This window comes from Eschrichtius robustus, chromosome 1 (genome assembly GCF_028021215.1).
Source record: "Eschrichtius robustus isolate mEscRob2 chromosome 1, mEscRob2.pri, whole genome shotgun sequence".
NCBI classification, from domain to species: Eukaryota; Metazoa; Chordata; class Mammalia; order Artiodactyla; family Eschrichtiidae; genus Eschrichtius; species Eschrichtius robustus.
Window position 1 is genome coordinate 134,082,356 of NC_090824.1, and position 25,973 is coordinate 134,108,328.

Consider the following 25,973-nt stretch of genomic DNA (forward strand, 5'->3'; position numbering starts at 1 on the left):
TCTTACTAGATTTTATTTTTCTGAATTATTTTAAATTTAGCTTCCTTACTAAACTTTTATTAGCTCTGATAATTTAATTTTTAATTTCTAGGAAAGTAATTTTATAATCTGCAAACAGTGGTAATTTACTTCCCATAGTTTGTACTTACTATTTTTCTCACCTTACTGAATTATCTAGACCTTCCAGAACACTGTAATTAGACAATTATACAGCCATCCTTGACATCTTACTGACTTGAATGGGAACCAGTGTTTAGACATTAAGAATATTTCTGGCTGTTGATTGGATATTCTTTACCATGTTAGGGAGATAGTCTTTCAGATATAGTTTATTTACTAATACTTTTATCAGGATTACAAATTAAATTTTAACAACTATCAAGATCATGATTTGTTTCATTTTTTTTAATCCTTTGATCTATTGATATATTAATACTGAGCCAACAGATTCTTCTTTTTGCCTTACCTGGCAAAGGGTGCACAACTTTAGTGCTTTTTGCCTTGGATAACTTTTAGTTAACCAAGTATTACATAACAAACATTCTTGTTTAAATTGACAAATAGAAGTATTTTGAAATAAAACTTTCATTCCTTTGAGAGAAATTTAAAACTTAAATTCAGGGGGCAATAAAGATTATACTTCTTTTCTCTCTGGCCCAAATAAGTAGATTGTATAAGATCTGCCTACTTGTAAGGTGGGCTTCCTTTTTTTCAGTAATTGTAATCAAAATGGTCTTGGCTGATTGGCTAACATATCTGAAGAGACTTTGGTTCAAAGGAGTAACCCTAAACCACTGTCCTCACCTCCAGTAACTCACTGAAGAATTTTTTCATGGTTTTGTCTAGCTTCAGCCTTGAGTATCACCTCTGTTTCAAAGCAAAGGATCAAAGAAAATGTTTGTCCCTTCTCTGGTGAAGTCCTTTTTCCATATACCCCCAATCCCAGTTTCTACAAAGAGGAATTCACTTCTAGTGGTGGGGAAAACTGCTCGGGTTGGGCTCTTAGTGGTGATGGGAAATTTCTTATAGATCTGGGTGATGAATCTAAAACCAGCAGGAAAACATGCCTATGTTTGTGAGGATTTTCATGTCTCTGGCTGTCTTCCTACATGGTGCTAACTGGGCCCTGTGTCTTCCTGTGTGCTATACCCTGTAACATTAGCTATGGAGCCTGCAGCTTAAGATCTCTGCATGGAGATGCCATTCACACTTGTGAGTCAGCATTTAATTGGCCCAGTGCTTCCCAGATTTCTTGTGTGTACGTGAAGATAAATGTACAGAGACAAGCACTTACCCTTAACTTGTTTCCCCAAGGAGTTTTCTATTAGTTGTAAGAACTTGAAATTAAGTGTTTTGAAGCAGGGTGGGAACAACTTAAAATATAGTAATTTGGGGAATTCCCTGGTGGTCCAGGGGTTGGGACTCCATGCTTTCACTGCCAAGGGCCCGGGTTTAATCCCTGGTAGGGGAACTGAGATCCCACAAGTCGTGTGGCGTGGCCAATATATATGTGTGTGTGTGTGTGTGTGTGTGTGTGTGTATAATTTTGAGCTAATCTCCTTAGATGGTAGACACTGGAGACTGTTTAGTTGGGACAGTTCATGGCTGTTAGTATATACTTGAAAAACTTTCATTTCACAACAAGGAGCTCTTTCTGACTTTTAATTATGGTATAAAAATAAATCTCATCAAGATTTTCAACCTAGGAGTCCTTTTTGTTAACCATGTGGCAGGTTTTCTATTGTGGTACCCCATGACACTAAGGATGTGGGATGAAGATATAACTCATTTTCAGATTTTTCCTGATGTACCTTGGCTTTATCTTGGGTCCACATGTATTGAAGTGGTATTTCTGGTTTCTGATGATAAGCTCAAATTCTGTCCGAGAATTTTACAGAAGCAAACATGGAGCAAAACATCAGTTAGGCTATCAGACATAAAACCTTCCCTGTCATTTCTTGGAACTACATTTCAAAGAAACCCTAACTGTCCAAACTCATTCTTATGTACACTCACATATATATGTATATAGATACCTCTAGACAAGTGGTCTGAGATTTCTGCCCTACTTATATACTTAATAATTGTGTTTCTACATATAGCTTTCATCTAGCTATGAGGCACAATTTTTTAATGTGATTACTTCTCAAAAGGTTAGATAATTACAGAATCGTTATGGAAATAGCTAATATAAAGGTATTTCATATAGATGTCCCCAGGTACAGTCTAAACTAGGGTGAGCTGGAAACAGCTAATTAATTGTAAACAAGAAAGCTCAGTTTCACAGAAGATTCATAGAATTACCAAAAACTGAATGTAGAGTTCTCGTATCAGTTCTTTCCCCTTCCTTAAGGAAAGTTAGCTTTCAGAGACTCTTGATAATTTGGGGATTATTCATCCAAGAGAAAAATGGCTGAGGAAATGAATAGGCAATACACAAAAGAAAAAATACAAATGACTAATACACATAAGCAAAATATTCATATTTTTTCATTGTTGGAGGGGGCAGTGATAATGGATTACTTTTATACTCAGGGGGAAAAAAATTAAATGTATTAAAAAATGAAGAGAACCCAACAGAGGCAGTAAAGGGGCAGTGGTGTCTATTCTTCTAGACAGGATACCTTACCACTACTTAGCCACGCCAAGTTTTCTGTATCCTAAAGATGTGGCTTTGCTTGATGGCTTTATCTAAAAATTTAAATAGGGTAAACTGTGAACAGGAAAATCAAGGATTTTCGCTTATAGGAACTTTCAGGGTTTTGTTAACTGTGGTTAGAAACATTTTCCAGTTAGCAGTGTGATTTGTGTATTTAATAAATGAAAAATGCTGTTACTATGTTAGCATCTGAATTTCTTCACAGAAGAAATTGAACAAAGGTACACAATACATACCACCCATTTGGGGTGGCTTTTGTGTAAGCTGAGTCCTCTAAAACTAGGCAGGATATCAGACTAGAAAAAGGAAACTACTTCTATTAAAATAATGGGTTTATTGTTGTTATTGTTACAATTTAGTTCTATTTTTAAACTTACAATTAAATAAATTTGATGTAGTTGCCACTTTTAAAAATTTTAATTGCATCTCTCCCATATTTGCGGATTTGCCAGGGGATGTAACTCATACAGCAAATTAAAGGCAACATGTGATTGATTTGTCTGTGTGATTTGTATGTTAAGTTTGGCCTCTTTAAGGATAAAGGGCACTACAGATTATTAATATGAGATACATTAGCTCTCAGCATTTGCCTGTCCCCTGATCCCGTTTTGTTTTTCAAATTCACTGGCTTGTTTAATGTGGTATCTACCTGGTTAGCTCTTTTATATACCCAGGTTTGGAAAATTTTGTTGAGCCAGGACTATTAGCTTCACTGATTTTCCACCTGAGGAATTAGATGGTATGAAACCTTTGTTCCAAAGTAAGACAAAACATTGATCTTTTACTGCAGTCAGTATAGTGACCTTCCTGGTCTTTATGATATGGGATTTTCCATTTTTGCTGATGTCTGCCAGTTCCTTGAGGGAAATCAATTTAGTATGAGGAACAGCTCCCAGAAGGGAGAAGAAAACTAATTTTTGGCTTTTCTATACCCACATCAACAATCTAGGGTAACTACTCCCTTATTCATACCTCTTCCCCTTCAAACAAAGGGAAGACCTCACAGTAAATAAAAGTAAAGTGATAGGACACGAGGGTCACTGAGGATATCTTTTGATTTGTCACACAGAACAAGAGTCGTATGTTCCGGGTGCAGTTTAGTGGAGGCTCAAAGGAGCAGGCGCTGGAACACTGCTGCAGCTGCGTGCAGAACCTGGCCCAGTACCTCACTGTCCAGGTGCCTGACGGAATCAGCCAGGAGCTCAGGCTGAGTCCTAGCCCGCTGTGGACAGGTGAAAGCCAAGGGAAGGGCCGTGTGCAGAGCATCCCACCACAGCATGATGTAAGTAGGCGAGCGTGTGGCTGTACGAGAAACCTGACAAGTTAATGCTCTATGGGGGCCAAAATCACAGTGGAATTTGCTGAGTCCACCAGGTTTGTAGGTTAAGGATATCTAATGTTGAGTGACTTATTTTTATTGATGTATAATTAACTTATACTATTAGTTTCAGGTGTACAGTATAGTGATTTGATAGTTTTATACATTACAAAATGATCACAGTAAGTCTAGTTACCATCTGTCACCATGCAAAATTATTACAGTATTATTGACTATATTCCCTATGCTGACATTAGATCCCTGTGACTCATTTATTTTATAACTGGAAGTTTGTGCCTCTTAATCCCTTTCATCTAGTTTGCCCATCGCCCCCCACTCTGCAACCACATTTGTTCTCTGTATTTATGAGTCTGTTTGTTTCATATTTGTTCGTTTGTTTTTTAGATTCCACATATTTTAGTGTGTGTGTATATATACCTCATTTGTGTATATATTCCGTTGTGTGTATGTGTGTGTGTATACATATACACACACAGACCTCATCTTACCCAGTCATTTATTGATGTACACATAGGTTGCTTCTGTATCTTGGCTACTGTAAATAATGCTGCACTGAACACAGGGGTGCATATATCTTTTATTAGTGTTTTTGTTTTCTTCGGATAAATACCCAGAGTGGAATTACTAGATCATATGGTAGTTCCATTTTTAATTTTTTGAGGAACTACCATACTGTTTTCCATAGTAGCTACCAATTTATATTCCCACCAACTGTGCATGAGTTCCTTTTTCTCCACATCCTCACTGACACTTATTATTTCTTGTCTTTTTGATGACAGCCATTCTGACAGTTGTGAGGTAATGTCTTGTGGTTTGATTTGCATTTCCCTGATGATGAGTGATGTTGAGCATCTTTCCATGCACCTCAGGCAAGGGCAACAAAAGCAAAAATAAATAAATGGGACTGCAACCAACTAAAAAAAAGCTTTGCACAGTGAAGGAAATCCTCACCAGAACAAAAGGGCAACCTATTGAATGAGAGAAGGTATTTGCAAATGATACATCCAATAAAGGGTTAATATGCAAAATTACAAGAACTCATACAACTCAGTATCAAAAAAACCAAACAATCTGATTAAAAAATGGGCAGAGGACCTGAATAGACATTTTTTCCAAAGAAGACACTGAGTGATTTTTTTTTCTTTTTAAATTCAAGGTTGAGTCTTACTGTAGCTACCTGTAATACTAGAAATTAGATTAGCTGGGAGTCCCAGATGTATTATGGGTATCACTACAGAACAGTGGTTCTCAAAGCATGATCCACGGACCCTTCCCTGAGACCTTTTCAGGGGTTCACAAAGTCCACATTATTTCTGTAATAATATTAAGATGTTATTTGCCCTTTTGCTGTATTGATATTTGTGTTAATGGGACAAAAGCATTGTGAGCAAACCTGCTGTCACCTTAGCACAGATCAATGCAGTGGCATCCAACTGTACGCAGTCAGGTTTTTCACTGGTCACTGAAGAAAAGAACCAGCTAACAAAACCATCTGTATTCTGAAGCACGATGGCTTTCTCCTGGGAAAGCACCTGTATGACTGCACTGGGTGCTGAACCACCTCTTTCTTCATGGAACACCATATTACTTGAACAACAGACAAACTCTGGTTATTCAGATTTGGGTGTTTGGTGGACATTTTCTCGAATGAAGTGAGCCTGTCATTTCAAGAGAACAACTGACAGCATTTATTGATAATGATGAAATAAGCTTTTCGAGTGAAAATTAGAATCCTGGAAAACTTGTATCTGCCACTTGAGCTTCACAGCTTCCTAACCCAGAAGACCTTCCTGATGGTACTACTAATGAACGTGATTTTTAAAATAATTAAGTGACAAAATGTTTCAACATTTGGGGGATCTGTGTAGTCCAGCGAACCACTATTTTTCAAGTGACGAATACATGATGCTACAAAATCATGCATGGATGAAAGACCCAAAGTGCAAAATAGGGACTTCCCTGGTGGCACAGTGGTTAAGAATACACCTGCCGATGCAGGGGACGTGGGTTTGATCCCTGGTCCAGGAAGATGCCACATGCCACGGAGCAGCTAAGCCCGTGCACCACAACTACTGAGCCTGCGCGCCCTGGAGCCCACGCACCGCAACTACTGACCCCATGTGCCGCAACTACTGAAGCCCGCACGCCCTAGGGCCCATGTGCCGCAACTACTGAGCCTGCATGCTGCAACTACTGAAGCCCACGTGCCTAGAGCCTGTGCTCCACATCAAGAGAAGCCACCACAATGAGAAGACCACGCGCTGCAACGAAGAGTAGCCCCTGCTCACTGCAACCAGAGAAAGCCTGCACGCAGCAACAAAGACCCAACGCAGCCAAAAAGAAATTTAAAAAAAAATTAAAAACTATTTAAAACAAGTATAAAGATCACAACAGGGGCTTCCCTGCTGGCGCAGTGGTTGAGAGTCTGCCTGCCGGTGCAGGGAACACAGGTTTGAGCCCTGGTCTGGGAAGATCCCACATGCCACGGAGCAACTAGGCCTGTGAGCCACAATTACTGAGCCTGCGCGTCTGGAGTCTGTGCTCCGCAACAAGAGAGGCCGCGATAATGAGAGGCCCGTGCACCGCGATGAAGAGTGGCCCCCACTTGCTGCAACTAAAGAAAGCCCTCGCACAGAAACGAAGACCCAACACAGCCATAAATAAATAAATAAATAAATAAATAAATAAATACACCCAAAGTTTAAAAAAAAAAAAGGATCACAACAAATTTTTCAAAGTGCAAAACAGACTAATGGATTCTATTTACTTATTTATTTTTGTACCCGTTAATCTCCCTCACCTATTTCACTCGTTCTCCTTCCCCATCTCCTCTGGTAACCATCTGTTTGTTCCCTGTATCTGTGAATCTGTTTGTTTTGTTTGTTCATTTGTTTTTTAGATTCCACATGTAAGTGAAATCATACAGTATTTGTCTTTCTCTGACTTACTTCTTTCAGCATAATATCCTCTGAGTCCATCCATGTTGTCACAGATGACAAGATTTCATTCTATTTTATGGCTAATATTCGTTTGTATGTATGTGTGTTTGTACCACATCCTCTTTGTCCATTCATCTATCAATGGACACTTAGGGTTAGTTTGCTTCCATATCCTGGCTACTGTGAATAATGCTGCAGTGAACATAGGGGTGCATGTATCTTTTTGAATTATTGTTTTTGTTTTCTTTGGAAAAATACCCAGAGTGGAATTGCTGTATCGTATGCTAGTTCTGTTTTTAATTTCTCTTCAATAAATGATGTTGGGAAAACTGGACTACTTCTTCATACCATATACAAAAATAAAATCAACATGCATTAAAGACTTATATGTAAGACCTGAAACCATAAAACTCCTAGAAGAAAACATAGGCAGTGCACTCTTTGACATCAGTCCTAGCAATATTTTTATGGGTCTGTCTCCTCAAGCAAGGGAAACAAAAGCAAAACTAAACAAATGGGACATCAAAGTAAAAAAGCTGTTGCACAGCAAGGGAAACTATTAACAAAATACAAAGGCTGCCTACTGAATGGACGATATTTGCAAACGATATATCTGATAAGGGGTTAATATTCAAAATACACAAAGAACTCATACAAATCAACATTAAAAAAATAATTACAAAATGAGCAGAGAACCTGAACAGATTTTCCAAAGATATATGGATGGCCGACAGGCACAGGAAAGATGCCTAGCATCACTCATCATCAGGGAAATGCAAATCAAAACCACAATTCAAGCTCAAGATGGTGAAGGACGTGCTCTCACCCCTTCTTACGAGAAAACCAGAATCACAACTAACAGCTGAACAACCACTGACAAAAAAACACTGGAACCTACCAAAAATGATACCCTATATCCAAAGACAAAGGAGAAGCCACACGACGGTAGGAGGGGCGCAACTGCAATAAAATCAAATCCAATACCCGCCAGGTGGGCAACCCACAAAGTGGAAAACAATTATACAACAGAAGCTCTCCCACTGGAGCAAAAGTTCTGAGCCCCACTTCAGGCTTCCCAGCCTGGGGGTCCAGCAATGGGAGGAAGAGTCCCCAGAGAATCTGGCTTTGAAGGCCAGTGGGATTTGACTGCAGGACTTCCAAAGGACTGAGGGAAAGAGAAAATCCACTCTTGGAGGGCACACAAAGTCCTGTGCACACCAGGACCCTGGGAGAAAAAGCAGTGACCCCACAAGAGACTGGGCCAGACCTACCTGCTACTATTGGAGAGTCTCCTGCAGAGGTGGGGGGAGGGGGTGGCTGTGGCTCACTGTGGGGGCAAAGACACAGGCAGCAGCAGTTCTGGGAAGTACTCACTGCCATGAACCCTCCCAGAGGCCACCGTTAGCCCCACCAAACAGCCTGTAGGCGCCAGTGCTGGGCTGTCTCAGGCCAACCAACCAACAGGGAGAGAACACAGCTCCACCCATCAGCAGACAGGCAGATTAAAGTCTTACTGAGCAGGCCCTGCCCACCAGAGCGAAGAAAAGACCCAGCTCTACCCACCACCAGTCCCTCCCATCAGGAGGCTTGCACAAGCCTCTTAGATAGCCTCACCCACCAGAGGGCAGACAGCAGAAGCAAGAAGAACTACAATCCTGCACCTTGCAGAACGAAAACCACAGTCATAGAAAGTTAAACGAAACAGCAAAGGATTATGTCCCAGATGAAGGAACAAGATAAAACCCCAGAAAAACAACTAAGTGAAGTGGAAACAGGCAACCTTCTGGAAAAAGAATTCAGAATGATAGGGAAGATGATCCAGGATCTCAGAAAAAGAATGGAGGCAAGGATTGTGAAGATGCAAGAAATGTTTAACAAAGACCTAGAAGAACTAAAGAAAAAACAAGCAGAGGTGAACAATATAATAACTGAAATGAAAAATACACTAGAAGGAATCAATAGCAGAATAGCTGAGGCAGAAGAACGGATAAATGATCTGGAAGACAGGATGGTGGAAATCACTGCTGTGGAACAGAGTAAAGAAAAAAGAATGAAAAGAAATGAAGATAGTCTAAGAGGTCTCTGGGACAACATTAAATGCACCAACATTTGCATTATAGAGGTCTCAGAAGGGGAAGAGTGAGAGAAAGGACTTGAGAAAATATTTGAAGAGATAATAGCTGAAAACTTCCCTAACATGGGAAAGGAAACAGTCACACAAGTCCAGAAGCACAGAGAGTCCCAGGCAGGATAAACCCAAGGAGGAACACACCGAGACACATAGTAATCAAATTGACAAAAATTAAAGACAAAGAAAAATTATTAAAAGCAACAAGGGAAAAATGACAAATAACATACAAGGGAACTCCCAGAAGGTTACCAGCTGATCTCTCAGCAGAAACTCTACAGGACAGAAGGGAGTGGCACAGTGTATTTAAAGTGATGAAAAGGGAAGAACCTACAACCAAGAATACTCTACCCAGCAAGGCTCTCATTCATATTTGACAGAGAAATCAAAAGCTTTACAGACAAGCAAAAGCTAGGAAAATTCAGCACCAACAGACCAGCTTTGCAACAAATGCCAAAGGAACTCCTCTAGGCAGGAAAGAGACCAGCAACTTAAAACAACCTTGTACATATGCAGACTGCTATATCAAAACCTCTTGGGGGGAGAGGAACCAAGATGGTGGAGTAGAAGGACGTCTCTCACTCCCTCTGGTGAGAACACCAGAATCACAACTAGCTGATGGACAATCATCGACACAGGAAGACACTGGAACTCACCAAAAAAGATACCCCACATCCAAAGACAAAGGAGAAGCCACAATGAGATGGTAAGAGGGGCGCAATCACAGTAAAATCAAATCCCATAACTGGTGGGTGGGTGACTCACAGACTGGAGAACACTTATACCACAGAAGTCCACCCACTGGAGTGAAGGTTCCTAGCCCCACGTCAGGCTTCCCAACCTGGGGGTCTGGCAACAGGAGGAGGAATTCCTAGAGAATCAGACTTTGAAGGCTAGTGGGAATTGATTGCAGGACTTTGACAGGACTGGGGGAAACAGAGACTCCACCCTTGGAAGGCACAAAGTAGTGTGCACATTGGGACCCAGGGGAAGGAGCATTGACCCCAGGGGAGACTGAACCAGACCTACCTGCTAGTGTTGGAGGGTCTCCTGCAGAGGCGGGGGGTAGCTGTGGCTCACCACGGGGACAAGGACACTGGCAGTAGAAGTTCTGGGAAGTACTCCTTGCTGTGAGCCCTCCCAGAGTCTGCCATTAGCCCCAGCAAAGAGCCCAGGTAGGCTCCAATGTTGGGTTGCCTCAGGCCAAACAACCAGCAGGGAGGGAACCCAGCCCCACCCATCAGCAGTCAAGTGGATTAAAGTTTTACTGAGCTCTGCCCACCAGAGCAACAGTCAGTTCTACCCACCACCAGTCTCTCCCATCAAGCCTCTTAGATAGCCTCATCCACCAGAGGGCAGACAGCAGAAGCAAGAAGAACTATAATCCTGCAGCCTGTGGAACAAAAACCACATTCACAGAAAGACAGACAAGATGAAAAGGCAGAGGACTATGTACCAGATGAAGGAACAAGATAAAACCCCAGAAAAACAACTAAATGAAGTGGAGATAGGCAACCCCCCAGAAAAAGAATTCAGAATAATGATCGTGAAGATGATCCAGGACCTCGGAAAAAGAATGGAGGCAGAGATCGAGAAGATGCAAGAAATGTTTCACAAAGACCTAGAAGAATTAAAGAACAAACAAACAGAGATGAACAATACAATAACTGAAATGAAAACTACACTAGAAGGAATCAATAGCAGAATAACTGAGGCAGAAGAACGGATAAGTGACCTGGAAGACAGAATGGTGGAATTCACTGCTGTGGAACAGAATAAAGAAAAAAGAATGAAAAGAACTGAAGACAGCCTAAGAGACCTCTGGGACAACATTAAATGCAACAACATTCGCATTATAGGGGTCCCAGAAGGAGAAGAGAGAGAGAAAGGACCAGAGAAAATATTTGAAGAGATTATAGTCGAAAACTTCCCTAACATGGGAAAGGAAATAGCCACCCAAGTCCAGGAAGCACAGCGAGTCCCATACAGGATAAACCCAAGGAGAAACACACCAAGACACATAGTAATCAAAGTGGCAAAAATTAAAGACAAAGAAAAATTACTGAAAGCAGCAAGGGAAAAACGAAAAATAACATACAAGGGAACTCCCATAAGGTTAACAGCTGATTTCTCAGCAGAAACTCTACAAGCCAGAAGGGAGTGGCATGATATACTTAAAGTGATGAAAGGGAAGAACCTACAACCAAGATTACTATACCTGCCAAGGATCTCATTCAGATTTGACGGAGAAATCAAAAGCTTTACAGACAAGCAAAAGCTAAGAGAATTCAGCACCACCAAACCAGCTTTACAACAAACGCTAAAGGAACTTCTCTAAGTGGGAAACACAAGAGAAGAAAAGGACCTACAAAAAAAAAAGCCCCAAAACAATTAAGAAAATGGTCACAGGAACATACATATCGATAATTACCTTAAACGCAAATGGATTAAATGCTCCAACCAAAAGACACAGGCTTGCTGAGTGGATACAAAAACAAGACCCATATATATGCTGTCTACAAGAGACCTACTTCAGACCTAGGGACACATACAGACTGAAAGTGAGGGGATGGAAAAAGATATTCCATGCAAATGGAAATCAAAAGAAAGCTGGAGTAGCTATACTCATATCAGATAAAACAGACTTTAAAATAAAGAATGTTAAAAGAGACAAGGAAGGACACTACATAATGATCAAGGGATCAATCCAAGAAGATATAACAATTATAAATATATATGCACCCAACATAGGAGCACCTCAATACATAAGGCAACTGCTAACAGCTATAGAAGAGGAAACCGACAGTAACACAATAATAGTGGGGGACTTTACCACCTCACTTAACACCAATGGACAGATCATCCAAAATGAAAATAAATAAGGAAACAGAAGCTTTAAATGACACAATAGAACACATAGATTTAATTGATACTTATAGGACGTTCCATCCAAAAACAGCAGATTACACTTTCTTCTCAAGTGCACGTGGAACATTCTCCAGGATGGATCACATCTTGGGTCACAAATCAAGCCTCAGTAAATTTAAGAAAATTGAAATCATATCAATCATCTTTTCTGACCACAATGCTATGAGATTAGAAATGAATTACAGGGAAAAAACCGTAAAAAACACAAACACATGGAGGCTAAACAATATGTTACTAAATAACCAAGAGATCACTGAAGAAATCAAAGAGGAAATCAAAAAATACCTAGACACAAATGACAATGAAAACACGACGATCCAAAACCTATAGGATGCAGCAAAAGCAGTTCTAAGAGGGAAGTTTATAGCTATACAAGCCTACCTCAAGAAACAAGAAAAATCTCAAGTAAACAATCTAATGTTACACCTAAAGGAACTAGAGAAAGAAGAACAAACAAAACCCAAAGTTAGCAGAAGGGAAGAAATCATAAAGATCAGAGCAGAAATAAATGAAATAGAAACAAAGAAAACAATAGCAAAGATCAAAAAAACTAAAAGCTGGTTCTTTGAGAAGATAAACGAAATTGATAAGCCATTAGCCAGACTCATCAAGAAAAAGAGGGAGAGGACTCAAATCAATAAAATCAGAAATGAAAAAGGAGAAGTTACAACAGACACCGCAGAAATACAAAGCATCCTAAGAGACTACTACAAGCAACTCTATGCCAATAAAATGGACAACAGGGCAGAAATGGACAAATTCTTAGAAAGGTATAACCTTCCAAGACTGAACCAGGAAGAAACAGAAAATATGAACAGACCAATCACAAGTAATGAAATTGAAACTGTGATTAAAAATCTTCCAACAAACAAAAGTCCAGGACCAGATGGCTTCACAGGTGAATTCTATCAAACATTTAGAAAAGTGCTAACACCCATCCTTCTCAAACTCTTCCAAAAAATTGCAGAGGAAGGAACACTCCCAAACTCATTCTATGAGGCCACCATCACCCTGATACCAAAACCAGACAAAGATACTACAAAAAAAGAAAATTACAGACCAATATCACTGATGAATATAGATGTAAAAATCCTCAAAAAAATACTAGCAAACAGGGCTTCCCTGGTGGCGCAGTGGTTGAGAATCTGCCTGCCAATGCAGGGGACACGGGTTCGAGCCCTGGTCTGGGAAGATCCCACATGCCACGGAGCAACTAGGCCCGTGAGCCACAACTACTGAGCCTGCGCGTCTGGAGCCTGTGCTCCGCAACGAGAGAGGCCACGATAGTGAGAGGCCCGCGCACCGCGATGAAGAGTGGCCCCCACTTGCCACAACCGGAGAAAGCCCTCGCACAGAAACGAAGACCCAACATAACAATCAATCAATCAATAAATAAATAAATCTTTAAAAAAAAAAAAATACTAGCAAACAGACTCCAACAACACATTAAAAGGATCATACACCATGATCAAGTGGGATTTATCCCAGGGATGCAAGGATTCTTCAATATACACAAATCAATCAATGTGATACACAATATTAACAAATTGAAGAATAAAAACCATATGATCATCTCAATAGATGCAGAAAAAGCTTTTGACAAAATGCAACACCCATTTATGATAAAAACTCTCCAGAAAGTGGGCATAGAGGGAACCTACCTCAACATAATAAAGGCCACATACAACAAACCCACAGCAAACATCATTCTCAACAGTGAAAAACTGAAAGCATTTCCTCTAAGATCAGGAACGAGACAAGGATGTCCACTCTCACCGCTATTATTCAACATAGTTTTGGAAGTCCTAGCCACAGCAATCAGAGAAGAAGAAGAAATAAAAGGAATACAAATTGGAAAAGAAGAAGTAAAACTGTCAGTTTGCAGATGACATGATACTATACAGAGAATCCTAAAAATGCCACCAGAAAACTACTAGAGCTAATCAATGAATTTGGTAAAGTTGCAGGATACAAAATTAATGCACAGAAATCTCTTGCATTCCTATACACTAATGATGAAAAATCTGAAAGAGAAATTATGGAAACACTCCCATATACCATTGCAACAAAAAGAATAAAATACCTAGGAATAAACCTACCTAGGGAGACAAAAGACCTGTATGCAGAAAACTATAAGACACTGATGAAAGAAATGAAAGATGATACCAACAGATGGAGAGATATACCATGTTCTTGGATTGGAAGAGTCAATATTGTGAAAATGACTATACTACCCAAAGCAATCTACAGATTCAATGAAATCCCTATCAAATTACCAATGGCAATTTTTACGAAACTAGAACAAATAATCATAAAATTTGTATGGAGACAAAAAAGACCCCGAATAGCCAAAGCAGTCTTGAGGGGAAAAAACGGAGCTGGAGGAATCAGACTCCCTGACTTCAGACTATACTACAAAGCTACAGTAATCAAGACAATATGGTACTGGCACAAAAACAGAAACACAGATCAATGGAACAGGATAGAAAGCCCAGAGATAAACCCATGCACCTATGGTCAACTAATCTATGACAGAGGAGGCAAGGATATACAATGGAGAAAAGACAGTCTCTTCAATAAGTGGTGCTGGGAAAACTGGACAGCTACATGTAAAAGAATGAAATTAGAACACTCCCTAACACCATACACAAAAATAAACTCAAAATGGATTAGAGACCTAAATGTAAGACTGGACACTATAAAACTCTTAGAGGAAAACATAGGAAGAACACTCTTTGACATAAATCACAGCAAGATCTTTTTTGATCCACCTCCTACAGTAATGGAAATAAAAACACAAATAAACAAATGGGACCTAATGAAACTTCAAAGCTTTTGCACAGCAAAGGAAACCATAGACAAGACAAAAAGACAACCCTCAGGATGGGAGAAAATATTTGCAAATGAATCAACGGACAAAGGATTAATCTCCAAAATATATAAACAGCTCATGCAGCTCAATTTTAAAGAACCAAACAACCCAATCCAAAAATGGGCAGAAGACCTAAATAGACATTTCTCCAAAGAAGACATACAGATGGCCAAGAAGCACATGAAAAGCTGCTCAACATCACTAATTATTAGAGAAATGCAAATCAAAACTACAATGAGGTATCACCTCACACCAGTTAGAATGGGCATCATCAGAAAATCTACAAACAACAAATGCTGGAGAGGGTGTGGAGAAAAGGGAACCCTCTTGCACTGTTGGTGGGAAATGTAAATTGATACAGCCACTATGGAGAACAGTATGGAGGTTCCTTAAAAAACTAAAAATAGAATTACCATATGACCCAGCAATCCCACTCCTGGGCATATACCCAGAGAAAACCATAATTCAAAAAGACACATGCACCCCAGTGTTCATTGCAGCACTATTTACAATAGCCAGGTCATGGAAGCAACCTAAATGCCCATCGACAGATGAATGGGTAAAAAAGTAGCGGTATATATATACAATGGAATATTACTCAGCCATAAAAAGGAACGAAACTGAGTCATTTGTTGAGACGTGGATGGATCTAAAGACTGTCATACAGAGTGAAGTAAGTCAGAAAGAGAAAAACAAATATCGTATATTAACGCATGTATGTGGAACCTAGAAAAATGGTACAGATGAACTGGTTTGCAGGGCAGAAGTTGAGACACAGATGTAGAGAACAAACGTGTGGACACCAAGGGGGAAAACTGCGGTGGGGTGGGGATGGTGGTGTGCTGAATTGGGCGATTGGGATTGACATGTATACAGTGATGTGTATAAAATTGATGACTAATAAGAACCTGCAGTATAAAAAATCAAACAAACAAAAAAACCCAACTAATACTAAACTTTCTTTGGGTTATTTGTATGGAAATATGTTAATATAAATGTTTCAGACATTACATGAAATTTCTAAAACTCTTATATGTTCTGGTATAATGTTATGTCATAATTCTAGCTATTTAAAATGTATATCTCAAGGCTTCCCTGGTGGCGCAGTGGTTGAGAATCTGCCTGCTAATGCAGGGGACACGGGTTCGAGCCCTGGTCTGGGAAGATCCCACATGCCGTGGAGCAACTAGGCCCGTGAGCCACAACTACTGAGCCTGCGCGTCTGGAGCCTGTGTTCCGCAACAAGAGAGGCCGCGATAGTGAAAGGCCCGCGCACTGCAATGAAGAGTGGCCCCCACTTGCCGCAATTAAAGCCCTCGCACAGAAACGAAGACCCAACACTGCCTAAATAAATAAATAAATAAACTTATTAAAAAAATATATCTCAGAAATAACTAAATTTCCTTGTCAATTGCATTATTATGAACTTTCATCAAATCTTTAACCATGGTCATTTTTAAGTCTTTTGTCATTTACAGACAGTTCTGGGTGTACTCTGATGCTTTTGCAAAAATGTTCCTATAAAAGGCTTTCATCTTCAAGGAATTCATGGAAAAGACTCTGACAAGTACAGGTTTCTGGTAACTGACTATACTGCTGAATTGAATGACTAAGCATTTTCAGAACTCTAATGGAAAACTGATGAATTCATAAAAGTGCTAACAAAAGATCAAGATGAAAAAAAAATTAATTACATGAAACTGAGTGAACTGATGAGGATGATTATAATTTTTGTGACTTTGAATAAAAAAAGAAAAAAAAGATTAAAAAAATCTACAAACAATAAATGCTGGAGAGGGTGTGGAGAAAAGGGAACCCTCTTGCACTGTTGCTGGGAATGTAAATAGATGCAGCCACTATGGAGACCGTATAGAGGTTCCTTAAAAAACTAAAAATAGAATTACCATATGACCCAGCAATCCCACTACTGGGCATGTACCCTGAGAAAACCATAATTCAAAAAGAGTCACGTACCACAATGTTCATTGCAGCTCTGTTTACAATAGCCAGGACATGGAAGCAACCTAAATGTCCATCAACAGATGAATGGATAAAGATGTGGCACATATATACAATGGAATATTACTCGGCCATAAAAAGAAATGAAATTGAGTTATTTGTAGTGAGTTATTTGTAGGTGAGGACCTAGAGTCTGTCATACAGAGTGAAGTAAGTCAGAAAGAAAAATAAATACTGTATGCTAACACATATATATGGAGTCTAAAAAAAAAAAGGTTCTGAAGAACCTAGGGGCAGGACAGGAACAAAGACGCAGAAGTTGAGAATGGACTTGAGGACGCGGGGAGGGGGAAGGGTAAGCTGGGACGAAGTGAGAGAGTGGCATGGACTTATATATACTACCAAATGTAAAAGACAGCTAGTGGGAAGCAGCCGCATAGCACAGGGAGATCAGCTCGGTGCTTTGTGACCACCTAGAGGGGTGGGAGGGAGACACAAGACGGAGGAGATATGGGAATATATGTATATGTATAGCTGATTGAATTTGTTATAAAGCAGAAACACACCTTTGTAAAGCAATTATACTCCAATAAAGATGTTAAAAAAAAAAAAAAAGACGACAATGGTATCACCTCACACCAGTCAAAATGGCTATCATCAAAAAATCCACAAACGATAAATGCTGGAGAGGGTGTAGAGAGAAGGGAACCCTCCTACATTGTTGGTGGGAATGTAAATTGGTACAGCCACTATGCAGAACAGTATGGAGGTTCCTTGAAAAACTAAAAATACAGCTACCATATGATCCTGCAATCCCACTCCTGGGCATATATCTGGAGCAAAACATAGTCCTAAAGGATACATGCACCCCAGTGTTCACTGTAGCACTGTTTACAATAGCCAAGACATGGAAGCAACCTAAATGTCCATCTACAGAGGAATGAATAAAGAAGATGTGGTACATATATACAATTAACTATTACTCAGCCATTAAAAAGAATGAAATAATGCCATTTTGCAGCAACATGGATGGACCTAGAAATTGTCATACTGAGTGAAGTCAGAGAAAGACAAATATATGATATCGCTTTTATGGGGAATCTAAAAATAAAATGATACAAGTGAACTTATTTACAAAACAGAAACAGACTCACGAACTTAGAGAATGAACTTAGGGTTACCGGGGGGAAGGGATAGTTGGGGAATTTGGGATTGACATGTACACACTGCTATATTTAAAATGGATAACCAACAAGGAACTACTGTATAGCACAGGGAACTCTGCTCAGTATTATGTAACAACCTAAAAGGGAAAAGAATTTGAAAAATAGATATATGTATATGTATACCTGAATCACTTTGCTGTACACCTGAAACTATCACACTATCAATCAACTATACTCCAATATAAAATAAAAAGTTTAAAAAAACATTAGTGAGAATGACTTCAAAGTTAATGCTGTTTTTTATTATCTTAAAATCAATAGTGGATACTCAAGTGATCATTGTATCATTATGTCTTCATGTATTTTATATTATTTTGTACTTATTCATGTTTCAATAAAAATAAAACGATTAAAAAAAAATGAGATATCCTCACACCTGTCAGAACGGCTATTATCAAAAAGACAAGATGTGGAGAAAAGAGAACCCTTGGTGCACTCTTGGTGGGAATGTAAATTGGTACAACTGCCATGGAAAACAGTACAGAGATTGCTTAGACCAAAGGATTTTAATGTAACAGAGTATAAAAAGTTCCTTGCTGTGATTTCAGATTCTATCTTGAAACTAACCTTTAAGAAACTACCACTTGTTGAGTTTGGGTGTCGTATCAAGGAATATCCACAATTAACTGAAAAACCCATTTTTTAAAAAAAACTTTCCATCTATATATCTGTGTGAAGCCAGATTTTCTTCATATACTTCAACCAGAACACCATGTGTCGGCAGATTGAGTGCAGAAGTGGATAGGAGAGTCCAGCTAGATATTAAAGAGATTTGCAAAAGTCATTATATTTTTGTGTTAGGAAATATAGTTTTCATTAAAATGTTTTTAATATTATAATGGTTATATATAACCATTATAATGGTTTTATAAGTTTTAAATGAATATTTAAAATTTTTGTTTTAATTTCTAACAGATAAATATCACACGTAACTCAAAACAAAAGCTGTAAGTGTAAAGGAGTCTTGTGATAAAAGTTTGAGAATCTTTATTACAGAATTTCTCCTCGAGGTACATATTCTAGCATTTCTTTGGCATAGTCCCACATGCTGCTAGCATAAGCTACCTCTGCTCTTGGGATGAAATTCCAGTTTCATGCTGGGTTTTCTTATTTTCTATTTTGAGTAATGATTTTCCAAACCTGGCTTTTCCTGGAAGTTCCCCTTAAACTCACTGGGCCAAGACAATTCACCTTTGCTGTTTTATCACCTTCTTTTTATAGTTTATCTGGGGCAAACATAGATTTACATTATTTATCATAAAGTGTTTTTCTTTAAACAAATACTGTATGATTTCTTCTTGACTATGCTTAATTTGCCAAATCAAACTTTGATGTTTTAGAATTCTTCCCCTTCATTTGTTTCTGCATGACTTTTGTTGTGAACATGTCTTAACACTAAAGCTGGTTTTTGTTTTTTACAAACCCTGGATCTAGTTTAAAACATTTTTGCCTCATCATCTGCTGCTGTATTCTTTAAGAATCCCCTCTCTACAAATGGGATGGAATGGCTTATTATAAGGTACTTTCTTGCTTATGATGAAACTTTCATGTCTTTTCTTGATTCTGTATTCAAGTCTTCCTCTGATCTGGAGTTTGGTGTTCTGAGTAGATGAGATGGCACAGTGTTGTGCAAAGACCACAGGCTTTGGAATCAAAATGGATCTAGGTTTGAATCCTAGCCCTATTAGTAGCTACGTGATCTCATGCAAGTCACTCAACCTCATCTGTAAAATGGTGAGACTGAAATTCTGTCTATAAGCAGCTAGGACAACACCTGGCAAATATCTAAATACCATGATCCATTATTACTATTACTGCCAGTGCTGTTACCCTTTCAGATTTGCCTTCCCTTGCAAATGAACAAATGAGCATCCTGGTCAGTTATTACTGAGGGTTAAGAACTCACGAGTCAATAGGGCCATGATAAGATGGCGTGTCTGATGCTGCAGAGCAGGAGACAAGATAAAGCTACTGGGTTAATTCACCAGCATGCAGACATTGTGAAGCACTACCTAGAACATTCTAGTCTTCCTAATGACAAAAACCCCTAAGGCTTGCCCTTAGCTGCTGCTGTGCAAATTTGCTATCATGCTGCCTTTTTCAGAATCCAATTCAAGAGGTGCAAGCTCTGGCCTATATATTTTCTTTTGTCTAAAACAGTTATTCTCTTCTTTGCAAATAGAGATAATTCCATGTCTTTCTATTTCAAGTTCTTGAGTCACTTCCTGGCTCTTTTGTTTTTACTTTTCCTCAGCCTTGTAATTTTGCTAATTGTGGCCTAACCAGGTATTTCTCAACCTGAGGGCTTCTAAGGCAACCCAGCCTACTCGGAGAGGGGGGCAGTTCCTAGATGAACTCTTTCCTCTGTTAGCACAAGAAGTCCAGCAGAAAGTGGCCAGGGGCTCGTTCCTGTGTGCACAGAACCTTCCATTTCTCTGCACTTGGGTAGAGGACTGTCCAATCCTTAGAGCCACCCCAGTAGCCTCAGCTGCTTCCATCGCACTTATAGTTCAGTGTGTATGGCATATGAATTTTGGTTGATGTCTTTCCCAGTTGTTTGAAGAACACAGTGTGAGCTGAACTGATGTGTCTCCTAGGAAAACATCAAATATCAGAGCTGGAAGAAACACTAGAGTCTGACTTTTCCAGATAAGGAAACTAAATAGAGAAATGGGGCTTGCCTAAGGATTCTAGACTCATTAAAGTCCTTACCTTTTTGCTCATATTTATTTTAGTATTCTTGACTAGTTTTCTCTGTTTTTTCCTTCCTCTCTGTCCTGCCACCCCATTCTTGATGCTTCCAGATATGCATTTCTGCTAATACGCACTAACTAGCAACAGTCAGCTTCCATGTAGAACATTTACTTCTGGCAGTCAGAACATGCTGCTGACAGAGACACCTTCCAGGGAGGGTCTTGGATTCTCCCTGTGTGATACCACTAGCTCACAACTGTCTGGAGATTAGCACTACAAGCACCACATGTATCCAAAACATAACCAGGCCTGCAGACATGTGGCTAGGAAGTAGTGGTGGGGCTCTTGGAAGTTTGTGCTTTTAGGTAGAAGCAGCCCTCAGAGCCTCTTATGCCTCCAGGCCTCCTATACCGTATTCACTGTTTGCCTAGAAAACATCCCCTGTGTTCTGCTAGAGAACAACCCCTCCTGTAACAGGTTCCTTTGAAGCAGCTCGGACTCTAAAGCATTCCTACCGTTCATGCTTAGCGCACACACCCCTCCTGTACTCCCCTCCACTATAAGCCTTAAGTCTTATATTTACCTCCATTCCAGCACTTCCTGGGTTGCATTCTAATTGTTGTTTTACTTGCTAAGTTCTTACTGGGCTGTAGGTTCTTGAGGCCTGGACCTCTACCTTGTTCTTTGTGGCTCCCTTCCCTTTATCACCCCAGTGTCTAGTACACAGTAGGCACAAACATTGTTGAATGAAGGTATCTAGGAATTTTACTAACAGAAGAACTCATTCCCTCAGAATGTCTAAAATGAGATTTTTAAAACTTTTATTAAAAATGTAAGATTATCTTGCAGCTATAGGGTTTTTTCCCATTTTCCTTTTTTGCAGTGAACATGTATTACTTGAGTAATAATTTTTAGAAGGTGACAAATCATGATTATCAGAAGCTGGGCAATGTCCACTGAAGACAAAAGTACACCACGGTGTCGGACAAGAAAAAGCACTACCAGCCTATGAGACATAAGGAACACCAGGCACAGGGCAGGTGCCCCAGATTTAAACTCTGCCTGTACCTCTACTGTGGTAAATCAAGTAACAGCCAAGCTTAAACCAGGACAGACTACATCAACAATGATCTTACCACTTTTACTGATGTTTTCTTTCTTTGAACATGAATGCATGTGTTTCCACTTCTTTAATGGCCTGTTCAGCCAGTCGCCTAATTGTATGTAGTTTCACTGCAGTCACACCAGAACCCGGAGCAGCAACAGTGGGTACTGGCTGGCACAAGCACTCCAAGAGGAAGGACCTCAGTGGCCTGGTTAGCTCAGGTAGGGCCTATTTCCATGTTCAGTTTTCGTGTCAGGAAAAACAGTGATCCTGAAGAATTTGTATCCCTCTGTTCAATCCATTGTTCTAGAACAGTAACTTAAAGTGTTGCTATAGAAGATGGTAAAGACAGAGACAGGCCATCTCCACCTACCCTTGTTGTAAGATTAGACACGATGACATATTATACTGAAGAACTATTCTCCTGAGGAAATAAAAGATGAAGAGTGGTCTATAGTGTTAGCCTTTAAATGTGTGAGATAAAGAATTTATTCACCACCTATCCCAGAAAGAGGAATACACGTAAGAATTTCAATTTAATTTTGGAAACGAAATTTGGAAACTCTTCTAATACAAGTATCAATATGAACTTGGAGTCATATCAAGGATAGTTTCTGTAGGGGCAGATATTCAGTGTGAGGATCTCAGCTAAGGATGTGTGGAGACCCGGGAGGATTCAACTCTGTTACCACAGAACTGCTTTCGGACATGCCCTCTCCCCTTGCAGTTTGCTGTTACCAAAGAAAGACTCCTGCAGAACTATTCATTCAGGCTCAGGGTTCCTGAGGCCTGGTCTGCTGGGAGCTCCTGAGGATGGTCTCCTCCTCACTGCATTACCTGCTGTGCTCGACAGCAGGCTGTCAGCCTGTGCTTTCCACAGAATTCTGCATGGAATTCATCAATATTCAAGGATGAATTTCCTTTTTAATTTATCTATTAAACTGTGCTAACAGTGGTACGAGAAAGAAAATACAGGTGCTTTCTCCATCTGGCTCATCACTCACTCAAAATAAATGGACAATCACAGGGCAGACGTGATAGTGCCCAGTTTGTAGCCTCATATCTGCACTGGGGTTACAGGTTAACTGATTCAGAGTGGCTGAGCCACAGAAAAAAAACATGAGCAAGGCAGTGTGTGATGTCCTTATTCAGGAAGTATCAGTTGCTATAAAAGGTGTACGTCAGCCCAGTTTATTTACATCATATAGAAGAACCATGTATAAAGAAGAAAAAGCACCAGGCTGGGAGCTCAGATATGTTACTTGTTTGCTCTAACCTTCTAGAAAAGTTGTTCTTTGAATATAAGTTTGGTAAAACTCTTTGAAAGCAACTCAGCAGTATAGATAAAATTTAACTTTATATCTTATACCTATAATACCATTTCATCTACACAAATATACATACAAGGATGCTTTTCAGTGTTTTTTATAGTAAAATTGGAAACGTAATTATTCACTAATAGGATACTGAGTGGTTAAAGAGTGCTATGACCATAGGCGGGATAAAAATGTAGTCACTAAAAGTGATGTCTATATCTATTGACATGGAAAGATGATATTCATAGTACATTTGTTTTTTAAAAGGCTACAAAATAGCATGATTTTTGTAGTAAAAACACACAACGTAAGTTTGGAAGGAGATACACTAACATGTTAACAGTGGCTCTCACTGGAGAACAGGGCTCCATTTTACTTTCATTTTCTTCTTTCTACCTTTAGATACAGTCTGGTTTGAATTTAGAAAAGTCAATTTCTATTATAGATAGTTCCTAGAGAAATGTCAGTTGTATACATATATACCAAACCATGCCATCCACGGAAAGGGTAGAAAACCACCTAAGTAGAATTAACATGAGGAGCGAATAAGAAGGCTGAGTCAAAGGCCCAGACGTAACTGAACCACACACAGAGCTGGAGCCATCTTCGTCACGTGGGACTGTGGATCCAGTGTCACCTTATCTTCCAAATTGCCAAGCTCAGTCAGACTTTTATTCGAACTCTCCTAATATTTAAATATTGGCAGCTTAGTCAAATGGTGTTAAAATACAAGTTACCAAAGAAGGCATACAAATGGCAAATAAGCATGTGAAAAACACACATTATATGACGTTCTGGAAAAGGCAAAACTATAAGGTATGGAAAACAGATCATGGTTGCCAAGGGTTGAAGGTCTGACAAGAGCAGGTAGCATGAGGGACTTTCTGGTGGTGGTGGAAATGTTCTGTCTTGATTGTGGTGATGGATACATGCCTCTACTTGTCAAGCCTCACGGACAGGACCAGAAAAAGCGAGATAACTGTCCCTGGGATGGTCAGTTTGTGACCTCTCTGTATGACATAAAGAACCCAGTTTCCATATGATGAACTGCTCACACCCATTCTTCCACCTATAAGGTGGGAAGGATGAACTAAGTTAGTGGCGTCCATTCATCAATAGGCTTATCAATCCACAAACTTATCAGCACCATACTCTTCATTGAAGCAGGATCTTAACATTGCAAATCGTTTCATTAATATACTTGAAATACCTAAGGATACAAGTTTATCTCACTTTGTATATTTAGAAACATTATGTAAAGGAACTCTGCAAAGCTAACACTAATTTTTGGTGTCTGTTTCCCAAATCTTTCCTTAAGGCAAAGTTTTTCTGTGTTCTATTATTCAGGCTGTTGCTTTCTCCTGTAATCTCTAATAAACTACTCTTCTGGAATCCCCACAGTCTCTCCTGGCATCAGAGGAGCTGCCCGTGGTCTATGAACAATCTGCATGGAACACAGAAGAGTTAGGCCCCTTTCTACGCTTGTGCCTCATGGATCAGAATTTCCCAGCATTCGTGGAAGAGGTGGAAAAGGAACTGAAAAAGCTGACAGGGCTGAGCAACTAACATTCTACGTACATACAGAACTGAGGAACTTGAGCGCAATGGAAAAAATGCTTCCTCCTAAGATTAGAGAAGATACTAGAATAAAGAGTATTATTCCAACACCTTTTATCAGTTTTATTTTTAAAAACAGGTGAATCCACTTTTTTATACATCATTGCACTTCAACAATTACACAAAACACAAGTACATGCATCTACCATTACGCACCGTGTGAGAACCCTGCCGGGTGTGAAAATCTACACTCAATGAAAAAATACAGTGTCAACCTCAAAGTATAACTAGTTGCATAGAATACCATGCTGTAACATTTCAAGGTCATTGAAAACAAAAGGTAAATTATAAAAGTTTGCCTTAAATGAATGTACAATTAGGTTCAACACATCAGTGCAAAAGGATTTAAGAATTTACATGATTTAACAAAAGAAAAAATAATCACTTAAAAAGCAATCATACATACATACTGCAGTTCATTATATCCATTCAGTGGACTGTTCCAGCTTCTTATCAAAGTCAGAGGTTAAGCCCTTAAAATTATAGATTTCAGTTCATATTACTCATCTTTATGTACCAGAACTGAACAGTTTCCTCATCTGACAACATATAGTAAGGAATGAGTATCAGCAGCTTAAAAATGAAACAAGCATTTATTTTATTTTGGATTTCTCCCACCCCCAAAAATATAAATATATATATATATTTATATACTGTATATATCTGTAGGTTTTGCTGTACTTTACAAAAATGTATCACTAGATGGCAGCAGTGCATTTTAGAGCTTTGCCAATTTACCAGCTGCATTAAGTAAAAAACGGTGCATGCATGATCTGATCCTCAGAGGACCTTTTTACTTCTATTTAAATATTCTACCAAAGGGAAAAAAAAAAACAACATTCACAGCACATCAAGCCCAAAATAGTTTACACCTTCTACACTGAAGCATTGTTTAAAATGTACCTGGCTAGGTCACCCTTACAGGAGAGGCTAAATAAGGCATGCTTTAGACAGTCATCATGGTGCTGCTCACTTGAAAGGGAGAGAACCAAAGAGGTACAAGCAGAAAATTTAGCAGGTCATCTTGCCACCAGTTTCAGGAACCTAAAGATCTGTGAAGAAAGAGGAGTATTTAGAAATTAAAAGAGAATATGCACTATTAAGACTACACCAAGTGCCTATAAAACAAAGCTGTGGTTCAAACAGCATGCTCAGGGATGCGGTGTGGAATTCTGATCTCCATGTGCCTAA

The 25,973-nt window shown here is 39.3% G+C and overlaps 2 protein-coding genes across 3 annotated transcripts in view; one reads left to right on the forward strand and one right to left on the reverse strand.

The window, feature by feature from the left end:
- The window catches only part of REC114 (REC114 meiotic recombination protein), a 117,255-nt gene extending 92,524 nt beyond the window's left edge, over positions 1-24,731 (forward strand). For both annotated transcript variants that reach the window (XM_068555147.1, XM_068555154.1), the window contains 3 exons: positions 3,729-3,941; positions 21,984-22,070; positions 24,567-24,731. In XM_068555147.1, the coding sequence (XP_068411248.1) occupies positions 3,729-3,941; positions 21,984-22,070; positions 24,567-24,731 (465 nt within the window). The remainder of the gene's footprint in view (positions 1-3,728; positions 3,942-21,983; positions 22,071-24,566) is intronic.
- An 88-nt stretch (positions 24,732-24,819) lies between these two features.
- The window catches only part of NPTN (neuroplastin), a 64,819-nt gene continuing 63,665 nt past the window's right edge, over positions 24,820-25,973 (reverse strand). Inside the window, exon 8 of the mRNA XM_068555163.1 lies at positions 24,820-25,834. The gene's annotated coding sequence lies outside the window, so the exon portion shown is untranslated. The remainder of the gene's footprint in view (positions 25,835-25,973) is intronic.